Raw genomic sequence first — 19101 nt, 5'->3', positions numbered from 1 at the left:
TTTGTCCTGGCGTTTTCAACAGTGGGACTGGGCTCTCGCCTCTCCCCTGTGCCCAGGTCAGAGGCCATCGATGAAAGGCTTTGGTGACCAGACGGTGAGTTCATGGAAAAGCAAGAGACTCTGGAAGGGGAGATGGAGTCATTGTTAACGTTATGGTCTTGAACATGTCTAGAATGGTTTCCCTAAAGGAAAATATTTGGCCTGGCTACGACAGCCACTCTGATGCAAGACCCCCTGCTAGAGGCTGGCGCTGGCCAGGAGACGTCGGGGAAAGAGCAGGGATGAAACCCCAGTGCCCTTGACTGTCACAACTCTCCAGGGTCTCTCCACAGGCACCACGGACTGATCAATTCCTGGGACTCGTGTCTCCAGGACTTTTAGTGCGAACAGGCACAGTCCTTCCTGTGCCTTTGAAAGCAGAACACATCTCATAATTACTGCTTACGTGTTCTTTTTTTTTTTTTTTTTGAGACAGAGTTTCACTCTGTTGCCTGGGCTAGAGTGAGTGCCATGGCGTCAGCCTAGCTCACAGCAACCTCAAACTCCTGGGCTCAAGCGATCCTTCTGCCTCAGCCTCCCAAGTAGCTGGGACTACAGGCATGCGCCACCATGCCTGGCTAATTTTTTTCTATATATGTTTAGTTGTCCGATTAATTTCTTTCTATTTTTAGTAGAGACGGGGTCTTGCTCTTGCTCAGGCTGGTCTCGAACTCCTGAGCTCAAACAATCCGCCCGCCTCGGCCTCCCAGAGAGCTAGGATTACAGGCGTGAGCCACCGCGCCCGGCCTGCTTATGTGTTCTTGAGAACACCTGCGTTGCCGTCCCGGAGTTTCTGCGCAAGCCCTGGAGTGGCGGGCTCTGCGCGGAGGCACAGGCTCTCCCAACTGCCTCGTTTCCTTCTCCCGAGAGTCGAGGAGCAGCTGTACTTGGGCAGGACATGTTAATCCTCTAGGAAGGAATCCAAGAAGGAAACGGCACCCTTACTAAAAACAAACCAACCATCCTGACTTTGGAGAACCTCAGAAGAGTAAAATCACATTACTACTTTTCTATCCAATTCTGGGGCCGCGCTTAACCCGGAAGCAGTGTTGAACTCTGTCTTCCACTTACCCTGGCCCAGCTGATACCATTCCTTTCCTCCTCCAACGGACGCTGAGTGCTTAGCTTATGGCGGGCTTTGTGCTAGGAACTTTGCCAAAATGACAATAAATGGCGCGACACATGGTAATACTAACTGCCACCCGCTGCATGCATTCTCCGTTTACTCCCCGCAGTGGGGTGGACGAAGGGCTGGCCGAGCAGACGGTAGGCCACGCGGTCATGCCAGAGAGGAGGGCCAGCGACCTGGAGCCAGAGCAAGCCTGGTGCTCAGTAGGTGCTCAGAGGGTGTTTGTTGAGTAAGAGGCTCCACTGAGCCAGGGGGAGAGGGTAGCTGGAGAGGGTGGGGAAAAGGGTCTTTGTTCTCTTGTTTCCTGCAGCCTTTGTAGTTGCAAAGAGTGAGGTGCTTTTGGCTCTTTCGTTTCTTTCATTGCCTGGAACCTTGGGCTCTCTGTTGATGGAATCCATGCACTCCGGTATTCAGCTGGTGTTGACTGAGTCCCAGTGTGTGTGCGCCGTGGGCCCAGGGGATGCAGAGGCAGGTGAACCCTCTGTGCTCAGCTGCCTGGTAGGTAACAGCCCACAGAGACATGGTGTGAGAGCAGGTCTTGCTGAGGTCAGTTTATGAAGAAGAATAAAGCCAGTTATCTGGGGAGGTGGGGGTGGGAGTGCCACCTTACCTGCGGGGTCAGGGAAGGCCTCCTGGAGGTGGGGACACATGATCAGGCCCCTGATGAGGTAGAGCGGGAGGGTGGGAGCTCACCCTGTCCTGGGAAGCACGCCGAGAGGAGGCGGTGTTGGGGCACAGTGGACAGTGTGGGAGGCCGGGGTTAGAGGCCGTGTGGGTCTTGGGGCCGCTGCTGGGGCCTTGGCTAATGTGCCAAGGGCTTGGGGTGCTGCTGGGGGCCTGAGAGCAGCGCTGTGCTGCAGCTCACGTTCTAGACGGCTTCGAGTGGATGGGGTTGGCCAGCCATGAATTGCTCTGCCTTCCCTTCCTCCTGGAAGTCCTCAGTGCCAGGGGTCCCCAGTTTGGAGATCTAGGGGCAGAGTGCCAAGAGCCCCTGGGTGGATGCCCCCTCAGTCCCACGTTCAACCTTCGGCAAGTGGTCACTGTGCTCCCACCTTGTGCGTGCCCTGCCCCAGGTGCAGAAACGGCCTGCCTCACACTGCTCACAGCCTAATGAGGGGAAGGCGGGGGGCGTGAGCACCAGTTTCCCAGGTGTGGCAATGCACAGTGGCTATGCAAGATCGTTGGGGGAGGCTGGGTGAGGGGTGCATGGGAAATTGTACTATTTTTGCAACATCTTGTGAGTCTTAAACTATTTCAAAATGAATTGTTTTAAAAATGCATCCACTAAACAAACAAGATATAGTGTGACGCATGCCAAGATCAAGGTCGCGTGAAGAGCAGTGGGAGCCTCCCACTGTCTCCTCACGACGGTTACCAAGTGCAGGCTCCTTATCCAACTTCCTTTACTAGCTCAGTTGCCTGGGAAGACCAAAGAAAGAGACCCTGTAAAAAAGATAATCATTTCCTTGAAGATCAACGACCCGGAGGTCACTAAAGTTGGTAATGTATGCACCCGTCTTCGTAATTCTGAGAATGGCAATGAGCAAACGGTCCTCCCAGATCCAAAAGCAAACACACACAGCAAACAAGCGGTACACAGAGTTCCGTCCTTTCTTGTTAGCATCAGAAATGCCTGAATGGGGCAAGAAAACCAGGGAGACTTGGAGAAATGGAAGCTAATAAGGAAAGGGGCTTGTGCTTGGGAAGGGCGTGAGGGCTGCAGAGACGGGAAGGAACAGCAGGCTTCTCAGATGGAGAAGCGACGGAGCAACTCCCCTCCCGGGGCTCACACCGCCCACCCAGGCAGCCCCCAGGCCCAGCCTTGCTCCCAAACAGCACTCGACTGCCCCTTCCTGACAGGGACCCCCAGCCCCACCCCTGCTGGCTTCCAGCAGCAGAAGCCGCCCCAGGGGGCCCTCATGTCTTCCCAACCACCCAGAAACAGACTTCTGTGTTAACGTGACATGCACAATGTCACGTGATGACATGGGTTTAAGTATCACCAGGTCAGGGAATAATCCGCCTAAGCGCTGGTTCAGCGTTTGTCCTCAGAGCACACTGCGGTGTCACGGCAGCACTGTTTGGGATCGTGTCCATTTGGGCCCTAACCAAAGCAGTCCACTTCCTCAACTGTTGAATCATTCTGGCTCTTTCCAAGAGTGCTTAACCTTTTTTGAAGCCCCCAAACTCCAAGGAGAATCTGCTACAAACTCTGTGTCATCTCCAGAGGAAAGAGTACACCTACCTACACGCAACACTGCACATACTGTGGCTGTCACCTTCCTGCACAGGCCATGGGCCCCGGGTTCGGAGAGAGCCCCAGACGGTGTCATCCCTGCGTGACCCCAAGGCGGCTTAAAGCAGGACCCTTTCGGCAGGGGCTCAGCTCTCTTTAGCTTTGTCCTCGGCTCCTTTGGGAAGGTCAGGCACCCAGAAATCGGCAGGGGTGAGTGAGGGCCGGGGGGTGTCCTGTGCGCAGGGCCCCACACTGACGGTCTCTCGGCTGCTGCCTCCCCAGCCTTCTCCATGGCCCTGAAGTACCTCTACCTGAGTGACGTGGAGATTTATGTGGATGACGTGCTGGCGGTGCTGGCGTCTGCTTACATCCTGCAGTTCAGTGGCCTGTTTCAAAGGTGAGGGGCAGTGCTTGGCCCGGCCGGGGCCAGCCCTGGGCGAAGTTCCATCAGCTTCCTGGCCCATCTGATGGAACATTCCTCTGCCCTGGGCTAATACACCTCGGGTTTCTTTGCATCAAGCATGGCTTTGAACCTGGAAAAGAAGTGAGTTGCTAATTCACGCTAATGTGTTACAGACTCATAACTGAGCCATCTCTCCACTCACAGGAATGAACTGCAAACGGGAATTTCTGCCACTGGGAGAGGTTTTGCAGGTGTGCAGGGTGACTGCCCAGTGGCCCTCCAACCAGGCTCGTCTGTCAGCATCACCTCTCTCCATTGTTGGCTGAAAAGTCTCTCTCCCTTGAGTTGTAGCAACAGAAACTGGCCACTGGGGGACACGCTGACTTTTCCCAGCACGAGCAGGCCTCACTTTTCCTGCTTGTTCGGATAAAGCCTTTGTTCTTATAAATAATGTTTTTATTGTTACAAACGTTACACACGGCCATCGTAGATCTTTTTGAAGAGAGGAAAATGAGAAGATCAAAGTCAAAATTGCCCGTCCATCCCATTGCCCATTTAGGGACAGCCTCTCTCTTGGGCTGCCCATCAGGACGGCTTGTCCAGGGGACCAGGTGGCATTCAAGATGGGTTGGCATTGAACGTGAAAGCTTCCTCATCCTGACAAAGGTTACCTGTGCTCCTAGACACCTAGCGAGCTTGTGGACGCTGAAAGTGTGAGCAGTGAGAGACATCTGAGTGCTTCTGCCTGTGTCCGGTAGCCTAGGAGGGTCACAGGCCAGAGCTCCCAGTTTGCTTGGACTTTTCTACAAAGTCAAAAGCAACCTCACACGTGAGATGCAGGGTCTGTGCTTGGCCCTCAATAAGCTGCCCCTCAGCCTCCACGTACCTCAGTGGTCTCTGTTGTAAAATGCGGCTCATAATTCTGTCCCATCTGCTTCCCAGGACTTTGCTGGGGCTCAGGGGTGTCAGCACAGAGGGCTCCATGACAGTGTCTGCTATGGTCAGACACTGTTCTCCGCTCCTGGCAAGGATGACCTGAGTCATCTCCCCTGCAGCCCTGGGAGGTAGTGCTGTTACTATGCTCATTTTATAGATGAGAAAACTGAGACTTTGAGAGGTAAGTAACTTTCCCAAGGCCACACAGCTTCCAAGTAGAGAAGCCAGGACTTGAAGGAGGTCGACGGGCCTGAGAACCTGTATCCCAACAGCGCACTATTCTGCTTTGCTCAGGTGAGGTGGCAATGTTGTCACCTGCTCTTTTGTGGTCCTGACCCTCCCTTCAATGGCATTTGGTCAGGTGGGCGCTTGCTTGTCGGTTTATTCAATCACACCTTCATTCATTCAGACGAAGGGAAGGTCCTCCTTCAAGGACCATTTCTTGGGCTTCTCCAGGGTTCAGGGAGACAGTGAGGGACCAGGTGGGCAGGGTCCCTGCCCTCTGAGGCCTCCTGCCCAGCAGTCTCCAAGACCCTGGAAATGAGTAAAGATGGGTGGCGTGAAGGGTGGGGGTTCCCAAATGGACAGTGCTGTGCTATGTGTGATTAGTTTCAAGTAAAATTAGCACCTATGATACGAAAGCACATTTCTTGGGACTCGCCCCTGTTTGTGTGTCTTGTAATAGTCCTCCATTCCATCATGGCCTACGCAAGGGGACGTGAACTAAGTGGAAAGTCGTTAATGGGATTCGTTTTTCTAGAACTGTTTTCCCTTCTCCTGGGCTTTCTCAGGGATGTGTGCCTACTGCGGCCATGTCCTGAAGGCAGAGGTTACGTTCCGCAGCTTTAGATTTCCCAATGCCTGATGTAATTCCACATGCAGAGGGGACCTAGGGCAGGAGATGTCTGTCTGGCTGGCTTTTTCATCTTACCTTAGTTTCTTCACCTGCGTGACTGAATGACTGTCCCATCCAGGCTGAGAGAGGACATTAGCTGCTCTATAGAAGGCAGAGACAGGACCTCTCCTGGGACCTTACAGGTTTCAACTCATTTTTTGTTGGGTCCACACATCCAGATTCAATCTCATAAACATTTTTTGAGGCAGTGCCTCATTCCTGGGGAACCTGCGGCCTTCTGATTTCAAGATTCTTCTTTTTTAAGCACCAGAGGAGGCAAGAAAAGCTTTGTCTTTCTCTGCTGTGCGCTTTTTAATAAAAGGATTTATTCTGCATAATTTGGATTGGGTCAAAAGGCCGCACTTAAGGACCTAGAAGGCCACATGTGGCCTTAAGGCCGCAGGTTCCCCGCCCCTGCCAGGCCCTCGACCTGGACCAACTTGCGGCCTTGTTGAGGATGCAGACAGACGCCTCGTGAGCTGCGGGATGCAGGTGCTCGGCCTGGGCCTGTTTGCAGAGGACACACACTGAGGGGGGCCCAGAGACTTTAAAAGGCTCTTTAGCACGTCAGCAGAGGCAGAACTGCGGGGCTGGGTGGCCGTGGCAGACGGGAGATGAGCAGTCATAGGCAGAGCCAGCTGGCGTAGGGTCTTGGAGCCGTCTAAGGGACCTGGCCTTGACCCTGAAGATGATGGGGTGGAAAGTCTGGGTTTTCCTGAGGTTCCCCACTCCCCTTCCGTTGGATACATCGCCCATGGGTAGCCCAGCATAGCCTCGTGATGCGTAATGACTGCTAAGCCACAGCCTCCGGACTCGGAGCGTTTCTGAGCAGCTGTTTCCTGGTGCTGTCCAGAAAGACATCCCTGGCCCTTGCCCATAGGCCAAACGGGCAGCTTTCCTCTTGAAGCAGGGCTTCCAGCCACTTCTTTCCCGAGCCTCAGCTGCCCTACCTCGGGCCCAGATTGGAAGCCCTGTCTTACTTTCCGAATGCTTGTCCTGGCTATCTAGGGATGAACCCAGCACGGCAGGTTTCCTTTCTCCTCCCCCGCCTTGTTTTGAACGCCAGCGTGGAGGGGCTTTGCAGATAAGGAGCCAAACCCATCATTCCACCGATGAGCAAACTTAGGCCTGCCTAAAGCTGACGAGGCCTGCGTGAGATCCGACAGATAATCGGGGAGGGACTGGGAATCTAGGGCAGAGGCCAGGGCGGGCTGCACCAGTTGGGCTGGGCCTGGCCTGCCTATGAGACAGTGCAGTTGGCAGGGGCGTGGCAGCACGAGCCTCAGAGTGTGTGTGTGTGTGTGTGTGTGTGTGTGTGTGTGTGTGTGGAGTGGAACGGAAATGCCCAGGGTCACTCTGATAGCATCATAACATCCAGGCCCTAGATGAGACCCCGAAGTTCATTTTACCCGAGCTCCCAGTCAGTGGGAAATCACCTAGATGGCTGTTGAGGTCGAATCACACACACCTAAAGCTGCCTTGGACATGGCCAGAGTATTTATTCATTTTTTATTTCTTACCTTGTTCTATTAAAGGTTTCAGGTGGCATAAGCAAATATGTAAAATAAAACAACAGGACACCAAATTTTTTTTTTTTAAGGAGAAATAAAAACAAGGGTGGAGAGGCTAAAATCGTATACATAACAACCCTCCCTTTTGCTAAGGTGGGCCACATTCAGCTCTGAACCTCCTAGCAGCTGAGACGAAAGGGGGAACTTGATTAGTAACATTAGATAAAAATAAGAATTAGATAAAAGTTTACAAAATAAGTCACTTGGGAGAAGCGCAGCTACTATTGGTGGTAACGCCATGGGCATCTTCATCGGATGACCCCAAGTGACATGATGATCATCTCTCTCAGCCCAGAGCTCTTTGTAACAGGCCATGTTGGTCATGTCCTCTGGCCAGATGTCCACATCCCTAAAGCAAGGATCCTTTCCACGCGAGAGGTCTCTGCTGCCATCCTGGAGTTGAAGGAGAACCTCTGGGGCTTCCACATCTCTGGGCGCAGCCCGGACTGCTCCAGGAACTGCAGTTCTCTCCCTGCAGGTGCGTGGATGTGATGGTGAAGGGGCTGTCACCAACCACCATCAAGAACTTCTACCTGGCAGGCTGCAAGGTGAGAACAACCTGGGCAGGGCACGTGGCCCCTGGGGAACCTTCCAGAGCACCCCAGATGCTGGGATTTCATCTACCTGGCCCAGCTGCAAAAAAAATCTATTTGAAGGCACCAAGTGAAGGGTAGCAATATTTTATTTTGCCAAGTGAACACATTTATTTTTTTTTTAAAAAAAGCATTTTTAAAATGATGTTATAACATCAAAAACGTAGAAAGACCTTAATTTTAGGGGAGGAAAAAAGCAGCACAGACTTTCTTACTGAAATAGCAGACAACCTTCCAGGACATTCTTGCTGGAGTTGTGAGATCTTGCCCCACCGGGGTCCAGGCCGTGTGCCAGCGTTGGGATTAAATGATATAATCAAGGTGGCATTATCAAAGGGGAAAACTGAGAACCAAGGAGGGCAGCAGCCTGCCTGGGGCCAGCTTCTGAGGGGCAGGGCTGGGTCCAAACCTCAGGCCTCCTGGTTCCGGTGCCCTCCGTGCGGCCCCAGTGACCTGGAGGGACACTCACACAGTGGACAGACTCCTAACACTTGGTCCGCGTGCAGCCAGCACGTTGCGGCGTTCCTGCCGTCCCGGCCTCGCCTTTGCCCGTGGTCATTCGGAAGCCACTCTCTGTAGCACCTGCGTTGTTGTTGGTATTTCTCGGCAACTTTTGGGCCCCAGGCCCTGAGGACGTTCGAGGTGTACTAAGACCCTCTCAAGGTCTGGCTCCAAGAAGCCTTTTCCACTTTCCTTGCCCTTTTATCCTTGCTTTTGGGGTATGTGCCCCCAAAGCCTCAGAACTCCCCGTGGGGCACACCCCTCAGGCCCTTGCGTGACCTGTCACTGACTTCAGCCAGGCTTGTAGTCAGGCCGCCTGGGTTTGCGTCCAGCTCTGTCCCTGACTACCTGTGATCACAGGTAAGAGCAGAAACCTGGGAGCCTCAGTCTCCCCAACAGTGAAATAGATAATAGTGAACCAACTTCATGAGGTTGCGATGAGTATTGATTTAAATCAACCGAATGCAGTGCCTTGAGTGCAGCAAACACTCAGGCAACAGTATCTGCCATGACGTGTGTATTTTGTAGAAAAGATTTGAGCATATCTGCCCGGCGACACTCCTCTCCGAGCATGCGTATAGCATCGGGGCAGGCCAGCAGAGGGCGCCAAGAGCTCAGGACTTGCTTCATCAGCTGGTTTTTCTTGCCTTCTCAGTACAAGGACGAGCAGCTCACTACCGCCTGTGAGAAGTGGCTGGGGATGAACTTAGTCCCTCTGGTGGGGACACAGATCCACCTCCGGAAAATCCCACAGGACCTGCTCCACAAAGTGCTGAAGTCCCCCAGGTCAGAGCTGCTTCAGGGGGTGCTGCCTTGGGGCAGGCATGGAAAGAAGTGGGGGCCAGCGTGGGGCGGGAGGTGCTCCAGTGGGGCTGCACGCACACCCCTGCTGGAAGGACCCCCTGGTCCTTCCTGATCCCAGACTTCCTGCCCTCCTGCACAGCCGGGCCTTGTCTGGGGGCCCAAACTCGGGGAAAAGTGCTTAGGTTGGGGAGGGAGCTCCTTTCACCTCCCTTCTTCCGGGTAGGGACCTTCTGGGTGCCACTGTCTCTCACCTGCCTGAGTGCAAAAAGTGAAAGACTTTATTGCCTAAGCAATTTTTAGAAATAATCCAGACAACATTAATGCACATTGATTATATGTATAAAACCTCTCACCCTGAATCAGTTTATATCTCCATCCCCAACTTCCCTCTAGACCCAGACATTCAACTGCCTGTTCGACCCCTCTGGCCATTAAGGCTAAAGCCCAGCTCTTGGTGACCCCTGACCTTTACTGCACCTCCACCCCTCCCCCAGTGTTCCTCAACCATCTGACCAGCTGTTCAAGTGAGAACCTTGAGAGTCCTTCTGGCCCCCGACCCTGAGGCCAGTTCTACTTTCAGATGGAACCCGGCTCTATGGGCCTCTTTCCATGGGCACCAGCCCCAGCCAGAGGCCAAACCTCCATCGTCTCTGGTGGTCCACCATGGGGATCGCTACTCGGTCTCGCTTCTGGTCTGGACCCTGCTCCAATCACACCTCGAGCCAGGGGCTCTCCCTCTGTGATCTGGCTGCATCTCATGCACTGTGCGGCAGCCCCAGGGCCCTTCCTGAGACGTCCCTGCTGAGCCCTCACCTGCCCAGGGCCTCTGTGCATGTGGACCTTCCTACCTGAAATGCCCGTCCCCTGCCAGGTTCCTCTGGTCCTTCCAGGAGGTCACGGAACCATTCCCCGATGCTGGGCTTTTTAGGTCATTTCCAACATTTTACTGATACAAATAGCACCTTGGTGAACATCCTTCAGTGTTTGTTTATCATCTTCTCAGATTATTTCCCTACACTAAATTCCTAGAAGTGAAATGACTAAGTCAGAAGGACTTGATGTTTGTTTATATTAGTCTTTTAAACAGTATTTTATTTGAAAATGGTTTCAAACTTAAAGAAAAATGGCAAGAATAGTATAAAGAATACCTATTAATATATACCTTGTACCCTGAGTCACCATATTCAATTTTTGCTGTTTCTCATTTGCATCTTATTTACATATACACATTTTTTTTTTTTCTGAACTATTTGGGGGTAAGTTGTTTATACCTCATGCTCCTTTACTCCATATGCTTCAGTCTTTATTTCCTAAGAAAAAGAAATTTTTACTATAACCACAGTGTGGTTATCAACTTCAAGAAATTTAACAGCAATGCAATACTTTGATATCATTTCTCCAATACTGTCCTTTGTAGCATGTTGCTTCCCTGCAATGTTTAGGATCATGTGTTTGCATGTAGTTGTCATGTCTCTTTAGGACTCTTAAAAAGGTTCTTGGTATGCATTACCAGTTACCAAGATTTCACTCCCTCTGTGGGAATTTCAAAAGTGAAAACTAAATTCTACTAGAAATCTTAGTGCTATACTAGAAAATAAGTGTTTACTCATGTTTATGTGATGGAAAGCATTCTGATTCTAGAAATTAGATCTGGAAAGATGTATTCTACTGTTGGTTTCGATTTGCTAAGTAGCTTACAGAGACGTGAGGGTGGCAGAACAGAGATTTGGTGTTGGGGGAGACCCTATCACCGAGGAAGGCCCCAGAAGCCCCAGCCCAGGGTGCGGGGTGCGTCCGGAGTCATTCCACTGTGCTCCTCTCTGCTTTTCCCCACTCGGGCACTTCTCCCTCCAACAGAGCAAAGGTTACACAATCGTAGAAGAAAAGATAAACATGGCATCCCTAGACTTTTCATAACACTGTCCCTCCCTTGGAAAGGCTGAGCTGTCCCACACTGGTAGCATTTAACCAAGAAAGGAGAAACAAGTGTCTGACCGCAAGCAGAACGTTAGTGGTGGGATAAGCCTGACACAGTTGTACGCAGGGCAGGAAAAGAGGTCAAGAACATTACGTGTCAAGTGTCTAGACTCACCAGCTTGGCAGACATGACTGATGTGGAAAATGGGTCCTGCTCCTCCGGCCCCTCCCCAGGAGCTGTCTGCACAGACAGTCCAGGGCTATCCTGGCTCTGGGGGAAGAGCCCTGCGTGGCTGTGGGCATGTCATCACCTCTGTGCCCTTGCTGAGGGCTCCCCCACCTCAGGCTCACAGCATCTGAGGTTGATCTCCAGTGGCCGCCTGCTTTAAAGCTTGAGGGAGGTGGGAGACAGGGTGCAGAAAGAGGGGGCTTGTTAGAAGTTTAACGGGGCCAGGCCTTCTCATCTTAGGGTGCTCGCTGAGTTTCAGGCTGCCACCGCCCATACCTGCTTCAGAACGCACCTTCCGGCCAGCTTGCTGTTTGGCGCGTGCTGTGTGCACTGGCCTTTCTATCCCCGCAACCTTGTGCTGTAGGCGCAGTTATTATCCCTGAGATAAGAGGGGCTAACAGTGGCTGGGGTGGGGCTCCTGCTGGCTCCAAAGTCCTCGTCCTGTCCCCTGCGCTGCACCCTCCTCATTTATGAGGGAGGCCAAGGCTTCCAGCGACTGGAAGGACACAGTGAGAACTGGGTGGTCCCGAGTCTGCAGATGCATGGAAATGCCAAAGGCCAACGTCCCAATCCCCAGGGTGGAGCATCCCTTGGCCCCACCCCGCTGCCCTTCCAGCCACCAACTGTGGCCAGCCCCTCGGTTTGTGGTCACAGGTGTTCTGAACAGCATCCATTTCTTAGCAGATGCTTCCACTTCCAGGCCATTCGGTCATCCCCGTCTGAAATCCTTTGACTTCATCTTCCTCTGGTTTTTTTTTTTTTTTCCATTTTGTAAACAACCTGGGGTAAAATATACACAGCTGTCCTGACCTCCTGGGCCTCTGGTTTTAAGTTATTTGCCTGGGCATTTGATTTTCAGTTAATTTTCTTCTGAGAGGTCACTGCTAGGTTACTCTGTTCTACTAATGCTCATATTAAGAGATCTTCGTTCCAAGTTCAGTTTTCCTGGAAGCCAGGCTTCTGCGGACTTAGGATGGAGCCCTCAGAGGGCTGTATAGCTCCGTCTACGCAGAAGGCTACCGTGCAACCAGGGCACTGTGTCCCTCGTGTTTCCAATTCTCCCAGACTTCCTGTCGATGATTCAAGGAGTCTCCCATCTCAGGAATTCCCTAAGAGCTACCCATGTCCGATTGTCATGCCCGTCCCACGGCTTTCCCTCCAGCGTGGGACGCAGTTCCCATTGTCAGGAGTACCCCTGGGCATCCATCTCAAATGTAATAGCTCCTGAAGCTTCTCTGCTAATAATACAGTACCTGCCAATTATTGACACTAGTTGTATACCGGGCATACTGAGTGGGTCGTCCAGACAAATTCCCATGGCAACCCAGCGCGGTGAGTGCTGCTACCATTTGCTGTGGAGTGGAGATTATAGGAAATGAAGGGTTAGCCTAAGGTCCCCCCATGCAACATGAGAGTTGGGATTGAAACCCAGGTCTGAGTGGCCTGAGAGCCCACGGTCATTGCCAGCCCACTGGTGTGCTCTGCACGGGGCCTTCTTTTTCCTCATCAATAGTCAAGATCAATAAGGATATTGATATTATTTTTTATTATAAAACAAATTATAGAATAATACAATTGTCCTCATTTCTCCAAATGAACAACTAGTAACATTTTGTCTTAAAACGAAATCAAACATTACCAAGAAAGCAAAAATCACCGATGTTCCCTTTCCCCATCCTCTCCCCTTCCTCACTTTCTCGCTCCCTCCCTTCCTTCTAAAGACAATCGGACCACTGTTCGGAACTTGCTTGGATCCAATCCATGTGATTATTCTCTTACTGTCATACATACGTTTGCACCCTTAAATAACGTGCAATGTTGGATTCGCAAAAGTTTAAACTTCAAATAATTGTTCTCAGTGATTGTAACGTTCTGCAACTTATTCACTAACATCCAGTGTTGTGTTCTCTCCATGTTGATATTACATATCTAGCTAGCATTTGAAATTTAATTGTACAGGTTTCTACCAAACAAATGCACAGCAATCTTTTTTCATTCCCTTCCTAATGGCCTTTGTTTTATTTTGTCTTGTTTGTTTTTTCGCTATGACAAGCGATGCTGCCATCGGCATCCTTGTTCATATCTTGTTCACCTGGGCACAGCTTTCTCTATTGGTCTATATTCAAAAGGGGGCTTTTGTTATTTATATACAATTTTCTCAATAAAAAATAGAGGACGGTGTCTTGTGAAAAACATTTTTTTCTCCTGAGAACAAAGACCAGTTACATTCCAATGGTTGCTCGTGAGCACCAGTAAACACAGAGTTGACAGCCCAGGTGTTCACCTGTGTTGGAGGGAGGTTTGGAGCTGCTGTGAGTTCTGTCTTGATTGAGGCCATCAGAGCTCTTAGGTAAATGAAAATGTGCTTGAATGTCTTTGGCGTGGTTGCTTGTTGCAGGAACTAATACTTTCACGTATTGATATTGGCCTAAAGGCAGAGGGCTTTACTTCACTATTTATCCTTCATAAATAAAACCAGGATTCTGATTCATGGATAGCCCCGCATTGCTGCTGGCCCCTCTGTAGTAAGCTCTCAGAGAACCTTCTGGGTTTGAGGACTTCAAGTATGGAGTCTACACTGGAAGTCACTTCGCTTCCCAGCCCAGCTGACAAAGCTCTCTGTGGGGGTATCACACCAAAGGCTCTGCAAAGTCTCCCCTTCCCGCCAACTGTGGTTGTCCAGACAGTGACAAACTTGGTCCTGTCTGGCCAGAGTCAAAGTGCACACATTTGTAGATGGCCTGAACACCAAATAAGAGGAAAGAGATGGTGCTACTCTGTCCAGAAATAGCATGAGAGGTGGGTGACATTTCCCCTGACCTTCAGAGTCACAGTTTGGCTTGGATTCCACCCACTGCAACCACTTAAAGTGGTGAATGAAGAGGCTATGACATATTTTAAAGCCAGGGTGCTATGTCCATGGTCAGGGACCAAAAATATCAACAGGTTTGAGAAATGTCGAAATGGCTTCATAGATAACCATCAGAGGTTGTTAGGGGTGTGGGAAACATCTGTACTGTGCACAGCTGACATTTCGGGGCAGCAGCCAGTCCTTGGCACCCCTTGTCTCCTGAGGACAAGCCTCCGGCTGCTGCAGGCACCGTGCAGGCTCAGGAGCCAGGACCCAGCCCAGACCCTCGTGAACAAGGGCTGCCATTCGCTGAGCACACGACCCTGTGCCAGGCACTGTGCTACGCACTTTGTGTGGTCAGCACAATAACGGCCCCAGAGATGTCCCTGTCCCAATCCCCACGACCTGCGATTCTGTCAGTTTCTATGGCAAGGGGGAAGTAAGGTTGTAGATGGAGCCAAGGTCAATAATCAGATGACTTTAAAATGAGGAGATTATCGTGGATTATTGTGGCCTGAGTGGTCACAAGCATCCTTTAAATGTGAAGAGGGAGGCAGAAGAGTCAAACCAGAGAGAGATTTGAAGACGCTGTGCTACAGAGTGTTGATTGAGGAAGAGGCCGCAAGCCAAGGAATATGGGTGGCTTCCAGGTGCTGGGAAAGGCAAGGACATTATTGTCCCCAGAGCCTCCAGAAGGAACACCGCCCTGCTGCCATCTTGATCTTGGCTCATCTTGTACTTCTGACCTCCAGAACTATCAGATAATAAATTCGTGTTGTTTTAAGCCACTTGGTTTATGACAATTTGTTACAGCAGCAACAGGAAACCCACGTAACATGTCACCTCACCGGTTCTTCCCCTCTGTCCGCTGAGCAGCTGCTGTGATCACTCTTCACGGAGGAGGAAACCGCACCTGCAGGGCAGCTAAGCAACTTGCAGGGGCTTCTGCAACCAGTGAGGGGCAGAACTGAGATTCTAGCCTGTCCCATACCCAGGTCTGAGCCCAGAACGGTGTGACCTTGGACAAGTTATTGGGGTTTCAGCCCCTCAGTCAGGGCCAGGACCCTGGGGCGAGGTGAGTGAGGCACTCACCTGGGGTGTCAAATGTAAGGGGACCGACAAAACTCAATCATCAAGATAAAGTGTATTTTAATGCAATATGTTAAAATCAAAATTAGCGCAAAAAATCATGATGAACAGAATACTAAAATTGTAAATAAACATAGGGTTAGTCTCAATTCTACATTAGTAAAAGTAAGGACTATATCCCAGCTTTGCAGGGTTGTTGTGTGGAATTAAATAAAAAAACCAACAGAAAACATCTTTGGAAGACCTGGCACATAGTAAGAGCTCGTTAAATGATGACCTTTTTTCTTCTTTCTTTTCGGACAGGGGGACAGTAGGTGGGTGAAAACACAGGCCCCAGTGTCAGGCTGCTGTGATTCAAGCCCAGCTTGTCAGAGAGCAGTTGAGTGACCTTCAGCAAGTCACTTCTCTTTGTTTGAGGCAATCTGCAGACTCCACAGTGGCGCCTCACTCCTAAACTCATTTTAACTCCATTTTCTTACCAATGGCATGGTGTGGTTCTTTTTTTGGTTTTTTTGCTTTGCTTTGTTTTGTTTTGCTATTCCTAACGTTTCTCCTCACTCTTTTATTTTGGACAGGTTGTTCACCTTTAGTGAATTTCATCTTCTGAAAACAATACTCCTGTGGGTCTTCTTGCAACTAGACAACAAAGTTCAGGCAATTCCGATTTATGAGACCATGCTGGCATTTTTTACCAGGTAACACAACTTAATGTTGATTGCTGAAATGTACTTGCACTCTTTTTTTTTTTGCTCCTAATATCATGGGGGGAAAGGCATCAGGCATGTAATTTTTCATAGCGTCGTCCAGAGTGCAGTTTTCTTTATGGGGCCTAAGACTGTGGGAAGTCTCTGAACCACTAAATTACTTGGAAAAGTAAATAACATGTAGGTGTTGTAGTATGAGATAATCACATGCTTCTGGGAACTTGCTCTGTGTCCAGTCATAGGCATGATGCAAAAGGTACTCCTTTCTTTCAGGAAAATTACCATACTGCACTGACCTTAAAAACTTCGTTTTTTAATGTACTTAGACCAGGTCATTCTTGTTTATATTTCACCAGATCACATATAAAATTCTGGACAAATGAAAAAGCACTTGAATATACAAAGGTGTCACAGCATTAGTCCAGTTTTTTATACTCTCTCAACTTATAAATTCTAAAAGAAAAATAACAATTACAGTAATAACAGCGGACACCATTTAAATATGCTTTGCTAAGTGTAGTCGCTCCTAAGCCCTATCTGTTCGTCGTCTCATTTAATCTGCATAATGCTAAGGGGCTGGTTTTATTATTCCCATTTTACAGATGAGGAAACTAAGGTAGAGATGAAATACCTTGTCAGAGATTGTGCAAATGGTAAGGGAGGGAGCCCGACTTGAACCCAGACCTGCCAGAGCCTCAGACGCTTTGCTGCCCGTTCCTAGCGCGGCGGATAGGATTCCTCTCTTGTGCCCACGCAGGTTGGTTCAGTAGCAGCTTTTTGGGCACAGGGTTTAGAAAGATCCCGAGGCTGCCTCGAGATTCAGTGCTGTTGTCGTTCTTAGCCAAGGACTTCCGAAATTGCTTTGCAGCGCACCTTGTCTTTGCCCGTGCGTGTTTGCTGTCCGTGCAGTCAAGAGGATCCCGAGAGCGAAGCTGTTGTTGCGACTGGGCAGTGTGGGGTGGGGAGCAGGCTAGGGGGAGGGTCAAAGGGTAGTCGAGGGGCTCTGTTTTGTGTCCCCTTAGTTTCGATGACAACATTGTGAAACATGCTCACATCCCCCAAGCTGCTATGGACTGTGATGACCTGTAGCCAAAGACAGTCCCAGGCAGCCTGGGAGGATCTGCCTGGAGTGGGAGTGACGGGGGCATTAGGTTCCTTGTCAGGTTTGTGTCTCTGTTCCCTGCCCCAGCAGGAATGGGGGCTTCCAAGCCCGATAAGGCGTCTTAAAGGAGGTAAAGACACTCCATTTCTTCTGCACGTGTGAGCTTAGCAGATAAGCACGTCTTCACATAGTAATCAGCAAACTGACCTGTTGAAGCCAGGTTTCATCGGCACTGTTTTGAAGCATTTAATCCATTCCGGGAACGTCTGTGTGCCATGTAACTAAAGAGCCCATTTTATTCTGCCTCGTTATTTGAGGAAAGTAGTACTCAGTGCCGGAATTGTGTGTACTTTGCTCAGTTTCTATATAATTTGCTTTGAACCCAAATGTTTACCCCCGCCCCCACTCTTTTAATAGCCCGTGAGACACTTTTTCCAATGAGTCATGCACACCGGGAGAAATTGCCATTTGGCTCCAGGGCAGCTCTCGTCCTGGAAGCATCTTAGCACTGGGAGATAGGAAAAGAGCTAGAAGGTGGTGATTCACTGGAGCTGTGTTTTTAATGTGCAGGAAGCAAGTGGGAAGGAGGGAGTTACGGTGTGTGGCTTCCGCTGCCTTCCATAGCACTCCTGAGCCGGGACTCCAAGGCTTTTCCCCGGAGTGTCAGGCACATGGGTATTTCTCACCACATGGCTTTTCCATTTTCTTCTGCATCTGCATTGATTGGATTTTGACCCCCAAACCTCAGGCCTCCAGGCAGCATTTCTGCAGGCCCCTGATCCTGCATGACTTTCCTTATTAGAAACCATTGGCTTGTTTCCAAGTCCTGTCACTGCCCCAACCTAAGCAATGATGATCATACCTTCCAAAAGGGCCCGAGTCCACTTGTACAGCAGGGGTGGCTCCAGACGGCCAGCGCCTGTGGTGTCCCTCCCCTCCGTCTCCCTCTCTCCGCCTGACTCTCCAGCAAGCTTTGGGGCTGACTGGGAGAAAAGATGGTAAAGCATGGAGCTCGGCCGCTCTCCCTTGCAGCTGTCCAGGCCCACTCTGCCCTCGGCCTCCCTGCTCAGAGGACCGTGTGGCCCATTTTTAGATTGTAGCTGGTTCTCCCGTCCCACTCAGTCTTCCTGCTCCAGAGTGGTGGCACCTCCAAGGTGTGCCCTTGTCAATGGCCTCCACCTCCCAAATGCATCTCCTGAGCCCCAGGATCCTGTCCCCAGCACTCCTTAGCCTGCTCTGCCTCCTCTCTCAGTTGGCCCATGATGGGGGCAGCTCAACAGAAACTGTTGGCCTCTACGAGCTCCTGGGCTCATTTATGTCCTGCCTCCCTTGGTTCATCATAAGCAGCTTAAAGAAAGAGTACATGGTCCTTTATCTTACCTGCAACTTGCCTGGTACCTTGCTGGACACATAATAGCTTAGTGAATGAGGAGCTTCCACCAAACATTTCTATGTATTGATAGCTCAGAGGAGTGGGTCTTAATACGCTCATGCAAAACTCAGAAAACACCGTGACCGTGGCCACTTGCACTAACAGGGATCACAGACAAATTTCCATTGCTATTGATGGGTAGTGCCTGTTGGGTGCGCTAGTCCGAGAAGGAGCCTAAGCTCTTCTCTAGGCCCGGTGAGGAAGAATGTCCTGGTAGGTTAGCGGTGTCTATCCTGAACCCGAGAGCAGGGATTGGCGGCAGCTGTGCCCAGTGTATGCCACCCCCTCCCGAGGACCCCCAGGGCTCAGCAGCCGTGCGGGGCCTTGTGTCTGCTGGCCTGGATGGCTGGTGGCTGGAGGGCTCTGGCTGTGGCAAGAGCCGCTCCCACGGAGGCGGAGGGAGCCTGCATGGAGTCAGGGTCAGCCTGGGCCAGCATCGGGTCCAGGGGAGTTGAGCTACAGCATTCAGTGGGCAAGGGGAATGACTAATCGAGGGAGTTTCAGAGGCCGCTGCCTGGAAAGTGCCAGAAGCATTTAAAGGTGGGAGAGATGAGCTAGCCCCCAGGGAGACAGTCAGCAGCCTTGGGAATGAGAACAGAGGAAGTTGACTATTTGGCCCAATTATTAAAGTTACAAATACTGATGAAGTAATTATTATTAATTATTTAAT

General features: G+C 50.7%; 1 protein-coding gene across 1 annotated transcript in view; it reads left to right on the top strand.

Moving 5' to 3' along the window:
- The window catches only part of BTBD16 (BTB (POZ) domain containing 16), an 82314-nt gene that overhangs the window by 11757 nt on the left and 51456 nt on the right, over nucleotides 1-19101 (top strand). The window contains exons 5-9 of the mRNA XM_012642379.1: nucleotides 2579-2668; nucleotides 3687-3801; nucleotides 7688-7757; nucleotides 8959-9089; nucleotides 15769-15888. Of these exons, the coding sequence (XP_012497833.1) occupies nucleotides 2579-2668; nucleotides 3687-3801; nucleotides 7688-7757; nucleotides 8959-9089; nucleotides 15769-15888 (526 nt within the window). The remainder of the gene's footprint in view (nucleotides 1-2578; nucleotides 2669-3686; nucleotides 3802-7687; nucleotides 7758-8958; nucleotides 9090-15768; nucleotides 15889-19101) is intronic.

The sequence above is a fragment of the Propithecus coquereli genome, unplaced genomic scaffold, assembly GCF_000956105.1.
Source record: "Propithecus coquereli isolate 6110/MARCELLA unplaced genomic scaffold, Pcoq_1.0 Scaffold179, whole genome shotgun sequence".
Taxonomy (NCBI): domain Eukaryota; kingdom Metazoa; phylum Chordata; class Mammalia; order Primates; family Indriidae; genus Propithecus; species Propithecus coquereli.
The sequence above is the reverse complement of the archived record's forward strand: the minus strand, read 5'-3'. Positions and strand labels throughout refer to the sequence as shown.